The sequence below is a fragment of the Aedes aegypti genome, chromosome 2 (assembly GCF_002204515.2).
Source record: "Aedes aegypti strain LVP_AGWG chromosome 2, AaegL5.0 Primary Assembly, whole genome shotgun sequence".
Classification (NCBI taxonomy): domain Eukaryota; kingdom Metazoa; phylum Arthropoda; class Insecta; order Diptera; family Culicidae; genus Aedes; species Aedes aegypti.
In genome coordinates, this window is record NC_035108.1 from 157276219 (window position 1) to 157300135 (window position 23917).

General features: G+C 36.7%; 1 protein-coding gene across 3 annotated transcripts in view; it reads right to left on the reverse strand.

Moving 5' to 3' along the window:
- The window catches only part of LOC5570793 (protein cueball), an 81380-nt gene that overhangs the window by 21689 nt on the left and 35774 nt on the right, over positions 1 to 23917 (reverse strand). For all 3 annotated transcript variants that reach the window (XM_021842912.1, XM_021842913.1, XM_001653247.2), the window contains one exon: positions 3757 to 5275. In XM_021842912.1, the coding sequence (XP_021698604.1) occupies positions 3757 to 5275 (1519 nt within the window). The remainder of the gene's footprint in view (positions 1 to 3756; positions 5276 to 23917) is intronic.

The following is a 23917-nucleotide window of genomic DNA, read 5'->3' on the forward strand; positions in this document are numbered from 1 at the left end:
TACTCACCGAAAATGTTCACTTTTCACCATTTCTAGTGAACATCAAATTGGTGCGTCAGTTTTGATGCAATAAGCATAAATAATATAATCCACAATAAAGGTATTTGAAACAAATTAAGCTTTCATTTAGTTTATTTTTTCAATATATATCTCGTTAGGATTGCTCCCAGTAAACGCAACAATATTTTTGTATTGGTTGGATAAAATTCATTGTTGTTTCATTTTTTTTTTTTTCAATTACAACAAATTGAAACATATAATTGAAAACGACAAAAATGTTTATTATTTAGAATAGCTGTCAACTCTCAGCGTGTACCATCAGTGCACCAGTAGCCACTCATGCCCCTATTACCGCTCACTATAATTCGTATAAAAATGCATTCTCTTTCGCACGGATATCGTCTAGCTACATTAGACTGGCCCTTAAACAAAAAAGTTGTAAAACTCAACGGGGTACCCCCTAGAGTAAGAAAAAGGCTCTCTCAAAATTTCAACTCAATTGGTTGCTCCACCAGCTGGCGCATTCAATTTAAAGTTTGTATGAGATATTCGTTTCAAATATATTGTAAATTGACCCTATTTCACTGTTTCGTTCCGTATACTAGTTAAGCGTTCAATTGAACCCAGAATGACAAATTCACTAGTTGATACCCATATGAACAAAGTTACAGAAGGTCGCATCTGGATTTAAGCTCATTTTCATTAAACTTTCAGCTGTTTAAGATAGGCTTAGATCAGCACTCCCGTACAATCACATGTATGCATGCGCCTCATGAAGCAGCTCGCCCAGCGTCATAGGTGGCTATGATGCGCATAGTGACTACCACCAAGCTATGTTGAAGAAATACTAAGCTTTATTGCAAATCTCCTTCAGATAATTAAAACACCAACTTTATCTATTTTAATCATGATACAACCTTCTACAATATTATTCGCTATAGTATCAAGAAGTGTTTTTGACATTCTGTGTTCAATTGAACGCGATCAACAATTTTTCTGGAGCAAACAGTAGATGATGTGCTGTTTTCCATATGTTTGAGCTAGAAATTCCACATTAACTTCAATTCAAATGCGCCAGCTCATGGAACGACCAAATAAGCTGAAATTTTCAGGAAGTCTTCCTATAACCCTAAAGAATAATCCTGGAGGGTGCCCCGTTGAATTATATAACTTTATTTTTCTCCCATACTAAGCTGGGCCAGTCTAACCTACATCAACGACTTTCCATTAAAGCCTTCGGACATTATTTTCATTGGTTAAAATAATTATTTATATTAGAAACACAAGACCCTGTGAGCTACTATTGAATCACTAGATATTTTTGTGTGTTTCAATAGCCGCTCATGATGGTAGATATCTTTCTTCGAAGATCGATCATTACAAAATTATCTGGGATGCGTTTATGTTTGATCCTTGCTGAATCAAGACACTGGCGCCAGGTGTGGGAAGTGAGTTTATGTGTCCATAGCCACTGTAGCAATTAAAATTCAAAGAGTAGCAGATGTTTAGATACAAATTGGTCACTTTATCGTAAATTTTAGGTGTCCCGGATACCCGAACATGGTTATTTATAGTTTATAGAGTCAATCAAATGCAGGACGCATGGTAATCGTCAATCGTTTCTCAAAAGGTTTACATGCCGATGCGTGTTTCTTAATTCCATGATATAGTGATCAATTTTCCTACATACAGGGGCACAGAAGGGGTGCACGACGTTAGGCATAAGTACGATAGGCATAAATACGATAGGCATAATGAACGATAGGCTAAATTTTCAAAATGAAAATTGATATCGTTTATTTAAAAAGTGAGCTGACTTTCTTGATAATGTCATGTCTACCTATCTCAAGTGATATTTCTTATGACTCTGGTACCTTTTACTTGTTCGTACCTACGGGATTTCTGCGCTATAAATACTGGCTACCGTAGACGCAGAAGAGAGACACTTCCCGGACTGTGCACTGATTAACATATTATTTTATTCTTTATTTGCAGGATATAAAAGTGGCGACGAGGATACATGGAAATGTATGTTGGCGATTATCGTTTTTCTTTGAGGTGGCGAGTTTGCCAATTTTATGTATGTGGTGAAATTACCAATTTGAGTTGAACTAAATTGTTCTTCAGAGCTGACGAAATTGTCGTATATTGTGAACATAGTTGTTCTTTTGTGAAGCGATTACTATATTGAGATGAACGAAATTGTTCTTTAGTGTTGACGAAGTTGTCAAATGTAATGTAGAGCAAAGCAGTATGAATCCAATGATTTGAATGTATTGTTGTAGTCATGAAATAAATACTTTGAAGTTACATCTGTGAAATTTGTTGGGTATATTTTCGATTGTTCGTTGTTGTAACGTGAAGGCGGCTTTTAAAGAGTTGATAGAAAGTTTCTAAAGGGGAAAGGACTGTCATGTCTACCTATCTCAAGTGATATTTCTTATGACTCTGGTACCTTTTACTTGTTCGTACCTACGGGATTTCTGCGCTGTTACACACATATAACTGGCTTATCATTTACACTCTAAGTACTAATATTTATATAGAAGATTTCTCTTCTTTAGAATTAACGCAATAATGTAAGAGCAATATAATAAACAATGTATGTAATATACTCAATAAAATAAACATTTCTGGAATCAAATAAAACTTTGATTGCACTTCACAAACATAAATGAATATTTACAAAAAAATCATTGAGCTGGATTTTCTGGAGCTGGAACAATCTTCTTCGATATCTTGCAATAACAGGTTCATAGTCAAATTTCATAACACCGACAATTTATGATTTAATTATGACCGTAACGCTTTTTGAATGAATTTTGCACTGTTTTTCATGAGACACCCACATCCATCAGCGTAATGAAATTTGTAAATGGGTCGGTAATGGTAATGTCTGTCAAATGTACCAGTAATGTGGTGGGATGTACCGTAAACATAGTAAATTGGTCTGAAATTCCATGATAGTTTTAGGAATGGGCGTAGTCAGCTAAAATAGTCATTTTTACCACAGAATTGTTTCCCGTGTACTTACGTGAAGCTATTAAGAACAGCAATTGTTCAAAAGGAGGAGACATCTCCTATGACTGTGATTGTAGTTATAATTTCAATAAGCCACTCTTGCAGCCGAACACTATATAAAAAAGAAGGATAAATCCCAAATATATATAAAGGGCGTTTTAGAGTTTATCTCTCTCCGTTAGCCAAGGGCACCTAAGGTTATTTTTTGTGTATTTACGACATTTTACACTAGAGAGTGCATTCGTGTCGTTTGTTAATTTACACCATATCCTCCCTATTTTATATTTCTTGGGCAAAATTCCAGGTGTGGAGTGCTACAGTGATAAAGGTTCACCTATATTCAAAGAAATCCTTCTATGCCAATAAGGAAATTATATGTAGATGTCATGTAGATGAAAAACCGAAATACAAAAAAAAAAAATACATGAACGAATCATTGAGCGGTTCCTATATGATTTGAACGTTTCAGCCTAATGACCCATTCGGCGTAACAAACTTGGGTCTAACGTATTTCGACCTAATGACCGGACACCCTGCGATGGAATCCTGTTTTAAAAAGTTTTCAGCTTGTAGGATAATCGCACTTGAACATATAAGAAGAGCAGTTAAAAGTAAGCATTGAATGTTTCTAGGGATGGGCTTAAAATTAGTCAATTCGTTTAGTTACTACTCAACATTCACAGAAAAAAAAAGCTGGGATAAAATTTTAACACTAAGAAATAATACGCTACTCACCCCTCACAATACTGCTGCATCTCTGGGTTACCGTTATCGAGTGAACAGAACCGTTTTGGAATTTCACACCGCTTACCGGTGTACTCCGAGCCGCAACGGCACTCAACCAACATGGTGTCGTTGTTCAGAATGCAGGTGCCGTCATGAAGACAATAGTTGTTGCACGTGTATTCCTCACACCGGTCCCCTCGATAGCCGACGTTGCATTTGCACTCTGGAACTTCATTCTCCACAAAACACTCTCCATTATAGCAGTAGTCTGATGTACAAATTGCGGTCTCGCATCGAGCACCGCTGAAATTTTTCGAACAAGTACAAGACCTCTGACCTGTAGCGCTGAGCGCACACCGGCCATTGTTCAAACAGTATCCATCACATATGTTGCGATCACATCGCTCGCCTTCAAATTCGGCATGGCACTTGCACATTGGTCGACTATCGGCACCCACCACACATTCACCATGGACGCAGAAATTGTTGCAGATAGGAATCTCACAAAATGTACCCTGATATTCGGGTAGACAGATACAGCTATTGGTGTTGTGGTTGAGGATGCCCTTATTAAGACAAGTGATCATTTCAGGTTTAGATGTCACAGCCTGTGCCACATCTTTTACTTCGCTGGATTCTTTTCTTACATTATCTATAATTTCAGACACAACAGCTTTACAACTTGGGTTGTTTTTCTGGTATTCTACTAACAAGCCTGAACGGATTATAAGTGCTGATGGACGACTGCCTTTATAAACGACTCGTGTCACTTTAGAGTCGGATTTCATCGTTTCATGAACTTCTCCATCCTCTTGGTCTATCCAGTACAAATACTGGCTGTTAGGTGACACGTGCGTCGGTATTTTATCCTCGCCCCTGAGGAATGTTTGTCTGTCTTGTACTTCTAGATTGGCGCTTTCGACAGTGAATGCTCTACCGTACTTTTTCTCCACCCAGTAGATGCGATTGTTGTAATGGTCGACCGAAATGCCCCTCGGCTCGTAGACGTCCTCCTTATGGTCGTCCAGTACTGTGCCATTCATCGCTGCCCGAACGATACTGGATGTTTGAAGGTAGCTGTTCGTCCAGTAGAGGTGCCTACGGCATTCGTCGATTGTCAAAGCTGCCAGGTCGTGATTTTCTTCAACCTGGGCGACTAAGTTGATGAGGCCATCGGTTGCGTTCGCCGGGGCCCCCAGCTTATCGACTTCGACTGAGTACACTGAGTGTGTCCCTTTCTCGGTCCAGTATAACTTACGCTCGAGATGATCGAACGCCAAACCAGTGATGTAGCCGGTTTGGTCGCTTTTTGGCAGTAGTTTGGCTACCTTGTGATACTCCTCTTCCGGTTTCGTATCCAACGAAAATATCCGAAAACTGGGATCTTTGAGATCACTGAAGTATAATTTTCGCTTCACCTCGTCGTAAGCAAACGCCGAAATGTGATGAAATTGATGTCCTCCTGAAGATATTTGTGTCCAGTTTTTGTCGAAGAACAAGATACCACTGTCGGTTGTGACGACGGCATCTGAAAAAGAAAGAAACGAAATTGAAGCGATTAGTTAAAATGGTTAAAATATATCTATTTCAAAAGTATCATTTGTGTTTAAGTAATTAAACAATATGTTTTCTTTTTCACATCCAAGGATTACTTTTGAGTTGGTTGAACGGTTTGTAATCTAAGCAAATTTCATAAATAACCTCAATAAAACAGGAAATCAAGAAACCACTGATTCGTTTTGAATTCAACTTTAAATTTCCAGTTTGAATGATTCAGGTTGTAGCAAATACTTCAAGTTGAAAGGACTATGGGAGAACCTTCAGAATCCCATGAGTAGCAGACAGGATATCAGAATCTAGATAGCTGAGGATTTAACAAAGTTTTTAAACAATCATTACTTGGATAATAAGATCCAAATTCCAGAAAAGGTTTCAAGATCATAGGAACTGCTGTCACATTTTATTGATATGGGTGAGTTTACAAAGAATGAACATTTTTTTTATTGAAATAATTTAGAAATATTCCAGAGATTTCCCCAATATGTTTTCAGATACTTCTCCGGAAATGGTTGAAACATTCTTACAATTTACGAATGTGAAAAAAAAAAATCGTTGAGAAGGTTAACATGAGTTAATAACAATTTCCACAGAAAATTATTATTATTCTTCTGTGAACTTTGGGAATTCCTTTCAAAATTGAAAGGGACAATGCAAATTTGAGTTTATAATGAGAATTTATAAATATTGGTGAGATTACTCTAAGGACATTCAAATAAATAGTACAAAAATGTAAGGTATGCTTCTATCGGGATTCCTTCAACATTATCTAAATAAAACCTGTATTTTTTTAGTAGAATGCAGCGATTTCTCCAGAGTTTCCTTCTGGGCTTAGTCAGTTCATTTTAAAGGAATATTTGGGCTTATATCAGGATATGCTACAGCCTAAACTAATTCCTTCGATTATTCTTGTGAAAATTTATCCGTGGATTCGACTAGAGTTTTGTTCAGTTTTTTTTTTCTATATTTTTCTAGCAATTTAGAATTCTTGGGAGAAATCAATGCAGTAGGAATTTCTACCCCGCTACACGGTACCGCACTCCAGATCAGTGGTGGCATTTTTTACATTTCTATTCTCAATGGTACAAATTTACTGTATTCTTCTAAATGATGGCCTTGAAAAATCACTGGAGTAGTTCTGGTAGAGAAATTCCTAATTGTAATCTTTAGAAAATACTCTGGAGGAATTTCTGACAATATCCTGAGAAAGATATACTTATCTATTAAATTTTCGATGAAGTCCTGATAGACAACGTTAGAGTATTTCTAAAATAAATGTTTGAAAGAATCACTGAATGAAATCCTAAAAAAATCTTTGGAACGATATCTGGAGGGAACTGACGAGAAGCTTAATCAGCTTAATCAAGCTTAATGTAAATCCTAACAGAAACAATTGTTTCATCGTTGTAAACATAATCAGATTTTTTAAAACTAATGTACAAATTATTTCACCGACCTCAGTAAAATTTTTCGCCGAGAACCCAACAGCTGAGAATGCGGTAATTTTCAACGCCGAATTTCGGTACTTATTTTACCGAGATTTCGGCAATCCGAATTTTTTGCCGAGATCTCGGCGAACGTTACCGAGATCTCGGTAAAAGTTTTACCGAGAATCGTCAAATTATTACCGAGATATCAGCTGTTGGGTTCTCGGCGAAACCGTTTAAGTGTGTAATCAATGTATCGTTCTAAAACTGACTCCAATGTCATGTAAGTTGAGAGTCACTGCATAACAGTTTTCATATCACATTATATTACGGCCATGTGAGGAAATCGAATCCCCAAGAAATTTGCAACCGTTGCAAAACAAACATAGCAGTATTTACACGGAACCGATGCTGCCAGACGTCACGTAGGCATTTTTCTCATTATTGCATGAGTGAAATGATAATGGATGGATATTATGTTATGCACGACATCAAACGATTAAAGTTTTTGACTGTATCATATTTTCTGAAATCAGCAGCTTGACAGAAAATCCGGAAGCGGCACTCAAACAGTTTTTCCCCGAAGGTACCTATATTGTCTAAATCACATCAGTATAAACTTCAACTATCATAACCAAGGGATTGAAGTGTGATTTGTTTGGTAAATAGAATTTCCTTTCGATTAGAATCACCATCAACGTTCATTATCATTCTAACGCCTTGAAGAGGGGAATATTTTTAGATTTGGCTTACTCTCCGCATCCCGTCCAATAGGTACCTACTCCACATGTGTTGGCAAAACGACGCAAAAAATTGCCACTTTTGTCCACGTCTGTACCACCAGGCGTCGAAAATGATAGACACACAAAACATAGTCGGGGATTTCTGATATAGAGATTGGTTTCGCTCCAGTCGCCACCTTATTGCATCATAAGCTTGACCTTACCTGATCGAGAGTAACTAGCAAAAAGAAACAACATGTTTGAAACTGGAAATGGTACTTTTGATTTGGACCCGCAGTGATGGTCACATTTGGAATGAAATTTCCAATTATTATTTGCGTTAACATTCAAAATGTTTCTTCATCAGATAGAACAGAGCGTGACCTTCAGTGTTTTATGACAACTAACTTATTCTACGACGGATGAATACTATTGAGAGCATACTTTTGCCAATTTATCAATACAAACTAGCTGCTTTAATCATAATTATTGCTTACTTACTGAGTTACATGCTTAAATTATGTTACTCAACAACTCAAGAGCTGAGAACTCAATAATGTGCATTACCGAATGTCGATACTTATTTTATCGAGATGTCGGCAAAATTCATATTTTTTTACTGAAATCTCTGCAAACGGTGCTCGGCGAATGATTACAGAAATCTCAACAGTCAGATTTTCAGCCATCCGTTTGCCGAAATTGATTTCCAAGTTTAACCCAAGATCGGTCGCATGCGTGTACTGAGTACACGCACCCTGAAAAAAGTTCGCTTTTCATGCACAGCTCGAGCGAGGTGGTGTCGGCAATGGCTGAATGCGCGACCGCTCTTGAGTTAAGTGTTCAAGGATGGCCAAATCAATATGATAAACTACCAATGTATAATATTATAAGCATTACATTAAGGAAACTATAGCGAGATGGTGCACATACTCAATTTTATCTGCCAAATCTCGGCATTTTTCACTTTTTACCGAGATTGGTAAGGTCGAGCGCTCAGCAAACATCTTTTTTAAGATGATTATAGAACGAAGCCATAACTCGAATTTTCAAGAGCAGTTCGATTTTTTTCCGGTACAGAACTGTAGTTATTTGAAAAAAATATCAACAGTTATCCATCCAGCTTCAGAAATAACGTCACCTAATGATAATACACACTTAAATTATTTCACCGACCTCAGTAAAATTTTTCGCCGAGAACCCAACAGCTGAGAATTCGGTAATTTTCAATGCCGAATCTCGGTACTTATTTTACAGAGATTTCGGCAATCCAATTTTTTTGCCGAGATCTCGGCGAACTTTACCGAGATTCGGTAAACGTTTACCGAGATATCGGTAAAAGTTTTACCGAGAATCGTCGAATTATTACCGAGATATCAGCTGTTGGGTTCTTTGCGAAACCGTTTAAGTGTGTAGATGAGAAGCTTTTTAAACGGGAAGATTGGGCAAATAATATTGCACATTGAGTATCTTTCTCTTTATCTTCAAGGGCTTGCTACATGTTCTGAAGAAATTCCTGCCTATGAAAAACTTTACTGTCTGAAATTTATTGAAGACTTTTCAAATATCGTGGAGGTGAAAAAAGAATTGGTTTAACTATTTCGTGGAGGATTCCTGGGGAAAGTTTTCGATGACATCGTAGTAGATTTTCGGAAGATTACTTCAAAAAATCTTGAATAATTTTTAGTAGATTCTGGTTTATTCTGGTTTCCTGACAGAGTCCATAATTTAAAAACAGGAAATACATATCAAGGCAAATTGTGGCAGCATCTCCTTAGTTCCAGAGCGCCATTGATTTTCGAGGAATTTTGAAAATGTATCGTCTTTAAAATCGATTTAATAAAATCAACACATCATTATTGACATTGCCGTAAATAACGGGTGCACATGGGGGGTTGTTCCCTCTGAAACTTAGGTTTGACCACCCCCCTTCTCTAAAATATATTGACACATTAGTGATGAGATAAATTAATTGCATGTTTAATTTTCATATATTTTCATATTTAAATTTCAATTGTGTAAACTGAAGCATACAGTATAATTAAATCAAATCCACTATGGTTATATCGTGTAAATTTAAAGTACATTTCAGTTAAGTTTAATGCTTTAAATATGTGCATGAAAATAAACTAACAGTTACAACATTTTTTAGCTAGTTTTGAAATGACGTATTATCGTTTGATCGATTTGTAGTCGTATTGTAATTAGAAAACTTAACTTTTAAGCTATTATGTACGATTATTGTCTGTTTCATGAACAATAAAACGCCGGCAACTTTCAAACAGACTGACAAAATCGTGAAAGCAAACTCAATCAAGTAAGCTTTTCAGAAACTGTCAATTTTTCCCACCTCCATTGCTAACTCTATTTTTAACTTCACTATCCGCCATATTCGCCGCATACAATTTTGTACCATATTGTTAGAGATTCTTCATTTGCTAAATTGGCTAAACAAACCGTCGCATTATGCTTTATAAAGCTCCCGACTTATTGTAAGTAAACTTACTAACCCTACAGCCTTCTCTACGCTTGCATATGATCCTATTTCAACTCAGAGTCTCTCACAGTTACTTGATAGTTTCTGTTTCTAAATCCGTTGGACGTTCCGAATTTGACAAAATCAGCGAGTTGGCTAAGTTATTGACAAATTTAGAACAATTCGATAAACGACGTATGGAGGTGATCAGGGATAATTTTAACAACTCTCAAAATAGTGCTGAAAACTTCTACTTTTCGATAGCAATATTAGTGGTTTCTTTTGGTAGGAAAAGTAGGCCATTATGTGGTTCATGCTTTTGATAAAAAGTAGGCAAACAGTAGTTTTTGCAATTTCTCATCGTAATAGGCTGTTTATCATCATGCCAATCTGTCATGAAACGGCCTACTTTCCTGCACTGCAGTATGCAGTGCGGGAATAGTAATTATGCAACTGAAACCAGTGCTGTAATCATTCATTACGCAACGCTTTCTCATTACGCAACTGTTTTGAGTTGGGTAATGTATCATCACTCAACAATTTGTCAGAAATTGGAAAATGATGGTGAATGCATTCTGATATAATTTCTGATATCCACGAGTGGTCTTCTACGAAAATGCAAAAAAATGTTGTAAAGCCTGACCACGTTAAATTTCGGACACCCAAATAATGGCAGCAAAAAAAAGTTACTCATAATTCAACAAAAACAATTGTTTATTTCAGAATAAAAGAGTTATATCTACAAAATAAACAGTTGACAAGGATGTTAATCCTTCTTTCTGTAAAATTCTCGAACTTTCTGTGGTACACCCGCCATCCGTGTCCGAAATTTATCGTGGACAGGCTTTACGTAACTCACTGCAGAACTCGATTTTTACAGCACTCGTCGTAATTATTCTACTCGGCAAGTATTGTAAGATAATTTTATGACTCGTGCTGTAAAAATCATCATTCTGCAACTTGTTCCGTAAACTACTATTACGCAACAAGTCGCAGAATGATGATTTTTACAGCACGAGTCGTACAGTTTCGTACAACGTTTATTGCAACTTCATAGAAGACTACTTGGGGGTACGTTCATCATTATTTTGCAAGTTTTGAAATTGTTGTGTAATGATTCATTACGTTACTCAAAACAGTTGCGAAATGAGAAAGCTTTACGTAATGAATCATTACGCAACTGAAATTGCGTAATGACTATATCGGTACTGCAGGAAAGTAGTCCGTTTCATGATAGATTGGCGTGTGGAAAAACGGCCTATTACTTGATTCCCTCCTTTTAATTTAAAAGACGTCAACTTGGCGAAATAGAGCAAAATTATTAGATTTTTAAAGTTGGTTTTTCGATTTGGGATACTTTTCAGGTTTTGACCTAGCTTTGTATGAAGGTACGATAACAGGGTCCTCGAGAAAAGTTGAATAACAAAAAGATAACACGTTGAGTTATCCATTAACGAGCATTTGATAACTTAGTTTTTTTCATTTTGAATAACCAAAATGAAAAAAAAAAACTAAGTTATCAAATGCTTGTTAATGGATAACAACATAACAAACGTAATAATAAAAATTTAGACGAATGATATCTTAAGAATATATCATTGTGTTATCATAAGAAACAGGCTAATAACAAGTTATTTTACACATTAATTTTTTCCTTGTTGAAAACTCATTATGCTATCAATTATTTATAAAGGTAGAATAATAACCACAAATATTTGACGTCATTCACCTGTCGATGATATCCTCAATCTAACAGCTCGAAATTCTTTGATAACAAAAGTCTTTCTATTGAAAATAAGAATAACAAAATGAATTCATGATAATAAAACTTGTTATCGTAATGTCTTGCGATTGTTATTCGATTTTGCTCGGGTTCACAAATATTATCGGAACACCTTCAATGCCAAGGAGCCGCGGCCCCCCATAAGTGTGATAGCTATTTACGCCTATGACTATTGATTAACAATTAATATTACGTATCAATACTTGTTCAAGTAAATACTCATTATAGAAACGCCTTTTTGATGTAGAAGTAGTCACTCAAAGCCATGGCTATGGGAGAGAATGGGTTAAGGCTTCTTTAGAGGATAAATGTGTGGCTCATCTGTTGGAATTTCTATCTGAGTTTCTCTAAATATTTTTTAGCAAAATATTGCATCTCTAAATAAAATTTAAGCGTTTGCCCTGTACGAGTTCCTGACAAACATTTGGAGCAATGTTCGGTTATGGTTCCTGTGAGCGTCAGGATTCCCTTCCAAAGGAGTTTTTGTGAGATTCTTTCAGAATGTAAGTTGGAGTGGAGATTCCTTTTAATTACAGTCAAAGATTTATGTCCAAACGTTACCAATAAATGATTTAACTGCTCTATCATATATTGGTCCTAGTTTTCGTTATAACTTATTTAAGCAAAAGCAGATGAAGCTAGAAACCAAATAAACAAATAATAAATACCTCGACCACAAAATTCAGAAATGTTTATGAATTCTTAACCTGTAGTTTTTCAAAAAGTTTAGCCAATAACCCCTACAACTCTTGATAGTTTGATTTTCTAATAAAACATCAACAAAGTGTTTATATTAACAATAACGAAAAATTGCGAAAAATTTGCCTTGCTGTTTGAGTTCAAGTAGCTAACAAAGCTAACCAGATCATGAAAAAAGTGACTTTAGTGTCCATTGGACTGGAGAAGTGACATTTTGTTTTGAATAGTGACTTTGTAGTGACTAGCTCGAAAATAGTCACCAATACACTAAAATGGTCATGCTTTTATCAGTATTGAGATTGTCTATAAGAAAATCCGCTATCGATTACTTAAAAATTGTTAAAGATTGTGCTCTTAAATGCCAAATAATAATTTATTGTTGAAATTTGATAAAATACATACACGTATGCCAAGGGTTGCACCCGGTGTTTTTTGGTAGCCGATTGAATCAGACTTGGTTCAAAAGGTAAATCTCATTTCTGCATTTCATCATACCATATAAACCAACTGCAAAACGTATCTTATCAGTGACCACATAACAATGGTCTTATCTGCGCGGAGCAGAGATACGCAAAAAGTGGCCACGCGCTCACCTGATAAGTCTACATTCCACTCCATTTTCGGAGCCAGAGGCGCTTATTCATCACATGCTAGTATTACAAGTGTTTAAGCATTTCACGATCAAGGTTGTATCGAGCGGCAAAAACCTAACCATGCCCATTTACTTCCGGGCCGGCATCTTGTTTCTGACCAAGCGTCCGCTTTAGATTTAAATGGCATTTTCTGACAAAATCTTGTCTGCGTTACAAGAACGGAAATTCGGTAGATCAAAAGAGTCTAGACAGTCCTTACGTTCACCTGGCAGTTCCAATTTCGTGACCAATCATCAGCTTGTACTCTGGAAACGTCTATATCAGATAGCGAAGAACAGTCGTTCCTAGAATAGTGCGTACGGAAGATTTGCGGGTTTTGCTTGGTATGTGTTTTCGATCAAGTTTTTACAATTTTGAAACTCAACATTATTATTAGACCTCAAGGTTTGACGGATTCCTAACAATATTTCATAATCAAAAATTTTCATATTTCAAAATTTGTTTTTGAAATAAGTTTAAAGACACCGCTGGGGGAAAATTCCAATTAGCAGAGGAACTAGCAGTAGTCTGCTATTGCAAATCCTCTTAATAAACTTATTTGATTCGTCTGAAAAATGTAAGGTTCACATTCTTACTTTAACGAATATCTTTCACCAATTTGTAAATAAATTTTCAAATACAAATCTAAGACTCAAATAGTAGATTCTGTTGAACACAGGATCAAATAGATCCGTTATCATTCATCATTCTTGGAGCGTTTTCTGCTTCACGAATAATCGGAGCGCTTACAGTATTCTAAACCTACACCGTGTCGGCATAAATCAAAACACAGCACGATTCTAGTTTTAATTGTAAAAACTTCCGTGCATAACCGACGCAATCAACTCGGTTTCACTTTAAGTCCGGTTCCTGCATTCATTTTCTGCAAACTAGTTTTTGTTGTCTAGTTGCTATCTAGACGGATGCGCCTGTTCTACATATTTCTTCCAACTAACTGTTCTGAAACGAGCCCCCCTAAGTTTATAGACTCTTTTGTGTCTCTTCACGTGAATTGCTAGAAACCAACAAGCCAACGGATTTGCTTAACCGTACAGCAATCGGTTCAGGAATAAGCGGCATGTAGGTATACGCAAATTGGAGCGGAGAATGGACGATGAAAAGTGCCCGATTCATTAAATTGATTGAAAGGCGCGATTTGACCACACGACATGATCACGACATTTACGGTATAGGGTACAAGCACCAGTTTTGGGTAATCTAAGAGAAAAAAATCTATAAAATATTTGGAGAATTCTATACGTACAACATCGATGTTAAATGAAAGCTTTCAATCCATATTTTGTGTGGAAAGTATTAGTTTTGGCCACTTTTTTACCTTCGATTCCTAAATTGACTAATTGATTTCTTATGAGAGTGGTCATTTTGAGCAATGACCTCCAGCAAAATTATATATATCTCGCATACTCTAAGATAACGCCCTAAAAGCCATTGGTAGCCACGTGTGTAGCTCGTTGTTTCTGAGCAAATGAAAGAATAAGCATCCAAACCAACATCACGGGCAGATAGATAATGATCCTTTCTTCCCCATAGCGTTGTGAAATAACATGAAAATCCATTCAAATGCTCAGAAACAATGAGCTACACACATGGTTACCAATGGCTTTTAGGGCGAGATCAGAAGTTATGCGAGATATGAGAGCTTCAACTTTATAGGAAATGAATATCTATATTTTTTTTTTGAGGAATTAATTTATGTAGTTCTATTGTGCAAATGCGGTTTATTCATCAAGAAATAATTCATGTTGCTTCGCTTCGTGAAATAATGTGAAATAATCCATTATAGCTACAGCTGATGCAATGGTCAAAACCGGCGCTTCTACCCTACTTGGCCCACGGTCAATCACCATCAGCTTCATTCGAAACAACAGGACTAATGGAGAGGTGCACTTATTCTGGTGGATGCTGAACCGCTATTCACATTACACATCTCAAGGTTTCCAAACCCAACATCGAACCAGTATTTAAATGATGCTTATTTTCCGTTCCGTTTAGGTGGAATTCTTTATTGGGGAATGAGCACCTGTGAGAACGAGGATTTCCGTGAAATGTAACGCGACCATAGAAATGCGGAAATTATTGCGAATCGTACTCTGTGATGTCCGTAAACAAATTCTTTCTGCTGACGGAAGTTTTGAGACTAATAAGAAGGCCTTCTTTAGGCGAGTGGTTAGAGCCTGTGGCTACAAAGCAAAGCCATGCTGAAGGTGTCTGGGTTCGATTCCCGGATTATTTTCGTAATGGAAATTTCCTTGACTTTTCTGGGCATAGAGTATAATTGTACCTGCCACACGATATACGAATGCGAAAATGGCAAGTTTGTCAAAGAAAGCTCTCAGTTAATAACTGTAGAAGTGCTCATAAGAACACTAAGCTGAGTAGCCGGCTCTGTCCCAGTGAGGGACGTTAATGCCAAGAAGAAGAAGAAGAAGAAGAAGAAGAAATAAAGCAATACTGCTCTCAGTGCTATGAAAACAGTCCTTTTCAGCGCTATTAGTGCTCTCGATTCTACGTTGGACCCGTTGGCCAAAGTAAAATTTGTCTAGTGGAGGAGTGGAAGTGGAATTCTTCTTGGACAACGTCTTAGTTAATATATTCAACGAAAGTTCGGAATCACGACCCCCAGCATGGATTTGCTGAATAACTGTGCGTTTAAAGCTACGGCTATTTGGGCTCCTGAGAACAGAAAGATATGATTTAAATCGTCCATGAGTCCTGCCGAAACCTTAAATTATCGTCCATGCTGAGCTTGTAAACTTTTAATAAATGACCAAGAATGATTTTTTCCCAACTAACAGTTTATATTTCGACTATTATCAACTTTTACGTATAATAAATTTGATTCGATCCAACAAATCTAAAGGCTACTCAACTGGTCTTGCTTTTTTCGACATGAGTAAAGTATTTGACAGTTTTGAGCATGAACGTTTGACTGTAAAATAAAAGAAATGACTTTCAACATGCAATCAGTCAAATGATATACTTCAGCTTGATTATCAGAACTCCAATTCTGTTCGACATCCTGTAAGAGCTGGGATCCATCAAGGCAACATTACGTAATAAACGGACGCTGCCTAAGCCAAATGAAACAAACGTATAGAAATCAAAATTCCGATCTTCGAAAAAAAATTAAACTGGTCATGTTGCATGATGATGTACTAATATAGACTAGAATATTTATTCATTTGTTTTTTTTTTCCTAATTATTGAAAAAATCTTCAAATGTCATCATTTTTATGATCTCAACAAAAGAAACCTTGCTGCGGATCTCACGTTGAAAAAGATGTTTTCTGAGCGCTCGACGGTGCCAATCCCGAGATTAAGTAAAAAAACATAAAGTATTTTTATTTTAGTTTAGAGCTGCAAATCAAATTATCATTGAAACAGGCGTATACTGCCGTTCTACGCATATTTGTCACGCGGTCCATAAGGTTTACATAGAACATGAGACAAGTAGGCGTAGAACGCCAGTATAGCAAACTACGAAGCAAGCTCGCTCGCAATCCTTCGTCCGAACTTTAACGGATTGGGATACAATACAATTGTCACGACAAACACAGGGTGCAACATTGTTGCAATCTTTTCAACTTGTGAATAATTAGTTATTTTAGACACAAAATCAAATTTGTTTTATGGGCGTAATTCAACAATGTGCAAATGTTTACCAAAACGAAGTAAAATTTTGGAAAATCGTGATTCATAGTTTGAAAATTTGGTATGCAAGAGGTGAGCGATCATTGTCAGATTCTCTTCAAATTGTGATAAACTGTTGTTGCGGACAGTAGCGTAGCTAAGGTGGTGCGGTGGGTGCGGACCGCGGGCACCGGTTTCCCCGGATTTCTCGTACCAGTCAAACCAGTGAAACAATAGAGCAAAACATCAGATTTGTAAGGGTTCTAAATTGGAAATGTGTAGGGGCCCCTTGGATCAACTAATAAACGTGTTATGGATCTGCATATTCAGATCAAGTTGTCTGCTTAAACCTATTTCGTTGCAATACAGTTCTTTTGTACACCTCACCTGCAAGATATTACGGTTTTCGATAAGCACGTAATTCTATTATCCAAAAAAACTGCATCTAAATATTCAGGAACCCCGAAAATCTTGAGCATTGGGTAGTCGGAAATGAGGAATCTAGAATAAAAGATCCGATTGGCCAATGTAACATGAGTCAATATCTAAATGAGCTTATTAGGGTAATATAGTTTTGTACGTATACAATCTACGTTAAAAACAGAATTGAAAGTTTTCAAAAATGTTGATACCCAGAAACTTTTTTTAAAATGCATTTGGGGTTAATATGGAAATCAGTTTTGAATAACCCTCTGCAAAATTGACTTCGAGATGAGCTGTCTTTAAGTAAATCGAAAAGTCGCTGTGCCTATTGAAATCATTTTTAATATTGCGGTGTGCATTTAAAACCCAAAAATGGAATGCAGGAACATCAAACGTCGTGACATTTTCCACAAAAAATGCGGCGTCAAAGTTAGATATTTATTGCTAGGTTGGCGGTGATGTAGATGATTGTTGCTAAGTATCCTTTGATTGTTTTATGTTACCGATTTGGAGCACATTAAGTCAAGATTTTCACTTCAAAGGGAAATAACAAAATAAAAAATATTGACATTGAAGCATAATAAATATATAATAAAGTATGAAACACGGGCTCCTCCAAGTGAGCTACAAACAACTGCAACTTTTTCATAACTAAATTTTATACACCTATTCTTTCCAATTTACTGGATAGTTTTTTAGTTTCTTTCGAAGATTTCTTTGGTTAGGTTAACTGACTAGATTCACCGTAGTCAGTGAATAAACACAAAGAATCAACTAGAAGTTCGGTTGGGATTGGCCATGATCTTCTTTAGTGTTCATAACTCAGTACCTCTATTTATGCAGGGTAAATAGCGTCGCTAGCCACGTCCTTGCAGTCAGGAAGGATTGGGGAAAGGAATATTAGTACGTAACCTTTGCTATTTGAAGACCATGTTTACCTGAATCTCCACGAAGGTTACTAGAAAAGATGTTTGTTAGTGGAGAGGACCATTGCGTCACAGAGTTTACTTTGATAAGTGATTATACTATGATAAACAATCATTAGTGAAATACAAACATGCTAGTAAATATAATATTTTAAGTAAATACGAAAAAAAAAAACAAATGGAAAATTATTGCCGACACGTGGAGTAACGAACCATTCAACGTTTGTTGAACAACGCCATAAATGCAACATTTTTACCGTTATCAGGACGGAAACATGTGTTATCTTATTTTACTCATCTGAAAGAAGTATGAAAAATTCAAATATAGGAAAATAAATTCCGACACTTGAAGTGACGAACCACTCAAAGTTTGTTGAACAATTACATAAATGCAACATTCTTACCGTTATCATGAAGAAATCAAGTGTTATCATTTTTTACTCATTTGAAATAAAAGCAAGAAAGAATAAGCATAAAACGAGCTCACCAACTTCTAATCAACCCTTGACTGGGCAGCTAAAAAACAATTTTAACTCCATCAACACCAAACATACAAGCTGGTGTTCGAAATGATTCGAAGACGCGTACAAAACGAACTCGATTGCTTGGACCCTCGCAAATCACCTAGATTTATCCCGTGTAGGCCTGAGTGAATGCAAAAATACTAAAACCCTCAACGCTCAGCGAAATCTAAACGGATTCAAATGATTTTTGGACAGTATACTGGCCCACATTTCTAGTTTCTAGAAGTGGCCAGAGAAACTCGGAAATATTCCTGTGGCCGGAGATATTCTGGTGGGTTACTGGATCAAGTCCGTTAAAAACGGCTATTTTTTTGGGCTTGCCAAGTCATCTTTATTTATTTACAATGGCGTCCATAAAAATTTGCATAAATCATTATGATCAACATTACAAATAAAGAGTTTTGGAGCGTTTAGAATGTACCGAATGTGGCCACTCGAACCCAATGTCCAATCAAATGCAGGAAACATGGTTATCCAAATTCATCGTTTCTCAAAAGGTTTACACTGATGCGATTTTCTTAAAATTCCTTGACATAGTGGCCACATTATAGCCGATTTCGGAAATTATCTGTGACTTGAAATTTGCCTACCTCCAGGGGCACAAACGCACAGCACCCTTTTCACCTGACCTGACCCAGTGACCCACCGGAAAAACTCCGGCCACAGAAACATTACCGAGATCCTCTGGCCACTTTTCGTAACTAGATATGTGTACGAGTATGCTGACAAAAAATGATTGAAATCCGTTATGTATTCGCTGAGCGGTGAGAGAGAACAAAATTTTCAAAAACTTATCTAATTATTTGATAAAATTTGTTTATTTATTATTGACTAATTTTGAAGTTGTTTTTACAAATCTCCTATAGGTTTAGTATATTTTCACATGTTACGCATTTCGCCAGATCTTGAAATTTGAAACAACACGTGGTTTAAAAGCAGCGATTAACGTAGCCCCCACAATCGTTGTTACTTGCTTAGAGCAAAAAGTGCAAAATTTATACTCATAGTCATATGGAAACCGCGCGATTAGGATTTAGCAGAATGGTCACCTATTTCTCAATAGAGCAACAATTAGCGCGAGTAACTTATCCAAGCACGTGCCAGATAGTGTATACCTGATAAAACAACTTGATCCGGCACGAACAACTCCTATATAGATAAGGATTGAAAATACAAACTAAATTGCAGTACTGCCAAATAATTCTGTCATTGACTCATTTGTGTTTTCCCACAAATTTTCAAGGCATTTTTGTTGCAATCGTGAAATTTACTCCGATGGTATCATCGTTTGTGCATACGTTTTAATCTTATCGTTACGAGAAACAAGTATTTCCAGTGCGTTACAACTACTGGTCCGCTTTGCCGGGCTTCAGTCTGTCTAGACTAAAACCGCGCAGCAACAATGCAAAAGCCAACGTGCACAGGTATTTCTCGTTGATAGGAATTCCCGCTGCGTTTCGTTTGAAAATCCCTAGGCCGGCGGAGGTGTCGGTCGGGTTGCATGTGTCGAGTTAATGAACCATCAAATATAGGTGTTCCTCTCTCTACATGCTAGCAGCATCACTGGAAACTTCATAAATCAGGTTTGCTACTCCAATTTTGAGAAGTCGATGCATCGGAGGGGATTAGGGTCATAAAGGACATATTCAGAGGCGGCCTATTTGAAATCTAGTAATACTTTTCAGCCACTCTCAATTAGATTCCGAATGTTAAGGTTTTGCCAGAAGATGAATCGAAGCCAAAGTTCAAATTTTCAAGAGCACGGATCTAGAGAACCAAACATCCGTTCAAGCTGAAAACTTAATTAGGTTTTCAGCTCAAACGGGTGTTTGGTTCTCCAGATCCGTGCTCTTGAAATTTTGAACTTTGGCTTCGATTCATCTTCACCTTAATTAAGCTCTTTATGCGTTTACAGCGAGAATGACTATATGGAGTATCTGAAAAACGAGACAGCAAATTTGGTTAAAAATAAGGCTGATGAGCAGGTAACGAATATAGAAAAATATATTCAGCCTGGAAATCAGGCTGTACAATATTCATCCAAAAATTCAGCAGGATTTTTGAGAAGCTACTTCAATTTTTCCTCCTTATTAACACCAAAATAGTGACATTAGTGACCATTCTTCTGCGAAAAGTGATTTTAGTGACTTTTTGTTGCAAATAGTGACTTTTAGTGACCAGGACGAAAATAGTGACCAAGTCACTAGAAAGTGACTCGCTACCAGCCCTGAAGCAAACTTTAACAAAAGTTATTTAAGGCTAAGTAGCCCGTCATTCGTTTTGGCAACAATGATCACTTTTCAGCTTGCATTTCAAAGTGATAAAACTTAGTCTTGATGGTTTATATTGACTTGAAAATGTATCACTGAACGCGCTAACATGCATAAAGTATGCTGATACATTTTCAGCTGTGACAGTGCAAAACCAACTGATTTTCTTTGATTCGAAATCGTGAGATGAATTAGCAACAATCATCGACGACGCGTACAAATTTCAATGACGGCCTACTTCGCCTTAAAAAAGTTCTTACTAAATCGAAGGTTTGGTATACACAGCATTCTTATTCCACCTTTACGACCTGATTCGGGACGAAATTTAGGGACCGTGTAATTCTGGGTGAGATTCTGATAAAATCCTGGACAACCTTCTTGGATTCCAAAGTAAGGTTTTAAAATGAATCTCGGGCGAGTTTATGAAAAAAAAACGCTTGGCACATTTTTAATACAAAATCTAGCGCAAATTTCTCGTTCAACCTTGGAATTGATTATTAATCCTATACAGGATTCTCACAAAATCTAGGACATCTTTTTTATAGAACTCATGACATGATTTTCAGAAAAAGTTAACCAGGGTTTAACACAAGAGATGGTACACAAATTATGTCACGCTAAATTTCGACTTTTTTTAACCAACCCCCACCCCCCGCTTGTCACGCTTTTTGTATGAGTTCTCTTAATATTTTGTAAGGCTTGTCACACTATGCCCAACCCCCTCCCCCCTTGGAGCGTGACATAATTTGTGTACGACCCCTAAGCTCTGATTCTTACAAAACCGATTGCAGGTTTATCACGGTATTCTGAGTAGAATTGAAGAATATTTTTCAAAAAATTTAAGCTAGGTTTTGACATGCATTATTCTCACTGAACCCTTGATACTATTGTTACATAATCCCAAAAGTAGCATTTTTTTCTCAATTGGTCATATTGATGCGTACGTTGACTACACGAATATGCAAAGTAACGCAGATATATAGACGCTAACGTCGGCTGTGTGATATCTATCACTGTACTACGCTGTGAATGTATTATTTTTTGCAAGTATTCAAACATATTAGCACCTCGATGGATGCACCTCCAATAGCATTCGCAATCACAGCAAAAAGAATAATCTGACTCAAAGCAGTCAACCGTTGCAACATTGAACCCTGGCTGACTGACTGACTGACTGAGGCTAACGGATAGCATTTGGAAACTTTCGCGAAACGCTTGCAGACTCAGTCAATGCATCGATTTTTATTCAATGAACGCACATCTACTATTCACGTATGTGTCGTAGCTGCAAAAATCAAATCCATTTAACAAAAGTTGCTCTCCACATTCACTATGAGTAGAGTCATAGTAGGAAACATGAAATTTCTTAGAAAAAAAGTTAAAAAAAATTTCAATGCATGGTTAAAATACAAATGTAATGTTCATTCGTATATATATCCTTGTGAGTTTTGTACCCATATTAAATTATTAGTTTACGAGATGAATCAATTTTGAATTCAACTTCGATAATTTGTCAATATTTCATGATACAAATTTCGAGACTGACAAACAGGTGTAAATGTTATGTTTATAGTTTCGTAAGCTTCTTGGACATTGTGTAGTAATCTAAGACCCCATTCTGATTAGATTATTCTAAATTGTCAAATAGTGTTTGAATGGTATCAATAAGAACATTGAGTCACCCTGGTAGATCAGCAACACGCATGACTTTCAAGTCTTGCCAGTCTCTATTGACTGTTTAACGATAAACTTGCGACAATCGACGCGCCACCGTATTTCATATAACGGAGGATATTAGAACTAACTTGGAGGTGATGATTTGGAGGTTATTTGGAAATTTGGAGGTTAAAATCCCCTCCAAACACTAGCGATTTTGCGGTGGGATGTTGACGTTTGATGACGAATAGAGACTATAGTCTTTAGTCGTCTCAAAAATGCTGAAATTTCAAAGAAGTGGGTTTAAATTTGCTGCTGGACTGTCAATTGCTGATAATCTTATTAAAATTCAGATTTATGTTTGTTTTTAAATCATGAGATTAAGAAGAAGACACTACGTTGAAGACTTACAAAAATAAATACATTTCAAATAAGACAACTAAGTGAATAACGTCGTCTATATATATTTTTCATCGAACTTCTAGCCAGACGAACGCACCACCACCACCAATTGCCGCCGTTCAATCAATTCGGCTTCCGTTAATTTAACTGCCGGCTACCATTCAGCCGTGGTATTGATTCACGTTGATTCGCACTTCTTCTTCTGCTTCTTCGTAGGCCACACTATTCTTCGATGGGTTAAGCAGCAAAGCAAAAGTGACTTGCCGGAATGATAGTGCGCTTAATTGGAGCCTTTTAACTGACATTATGATATCGAGACATGTCGTGTGCATCGCTTAATTGAACTAAATTTGAGTGGTCACTTTACCAATTCTTGTTGGATTCTTATTTTTCTTTTTTCCGGCGTTACAGCCTAACTGGAGCAGAAACTGCTGCTCAGCATAGTGTTCTATTCTATGAGCATTTGAACAGCAAATAACAATGAGTTTTCGCAAGCGTAATTTTGGCAAATTTAATATGCTTTTTTTCACTGATTGAGTGTCCGTAATAGGAATCAAAACGGTTGTCAATCGGTAGTTTCGAATCGTACTCAATTTTGTGTAACTTCGTTTGAGCGTGTATGTAATGAACTTATTACGTAAATATAACGTCGAAATTTCCAAATAAACACTTAGAATGTTCTCGAACAATTCTCAATAAATTTGTAAAAATCAATTAAACCATTCGATAAATTATTACCAGGGCCGCATTTACGGGGGGCCGAGGGGGCCATAGCCCCCGGTCCCCCACAAATTTCGGCAAAAATATTTATAGTTAAACTTTCACGAATAATTAGAACCATTGCAATAGTACATACTTTTTGGAAACGCATCATATGATTTGAAAGATTCATTTTTTTTTTCAATAAATCTTGGAGAATGGGCGAATTGGGTCCTAAAATTTTTAATGAAATCTTGTTTTTATTTAATAACACGAAAAAGCATGTTACTGTAACTACTTTAGCAATTTTTCCCGCTCAAATAATG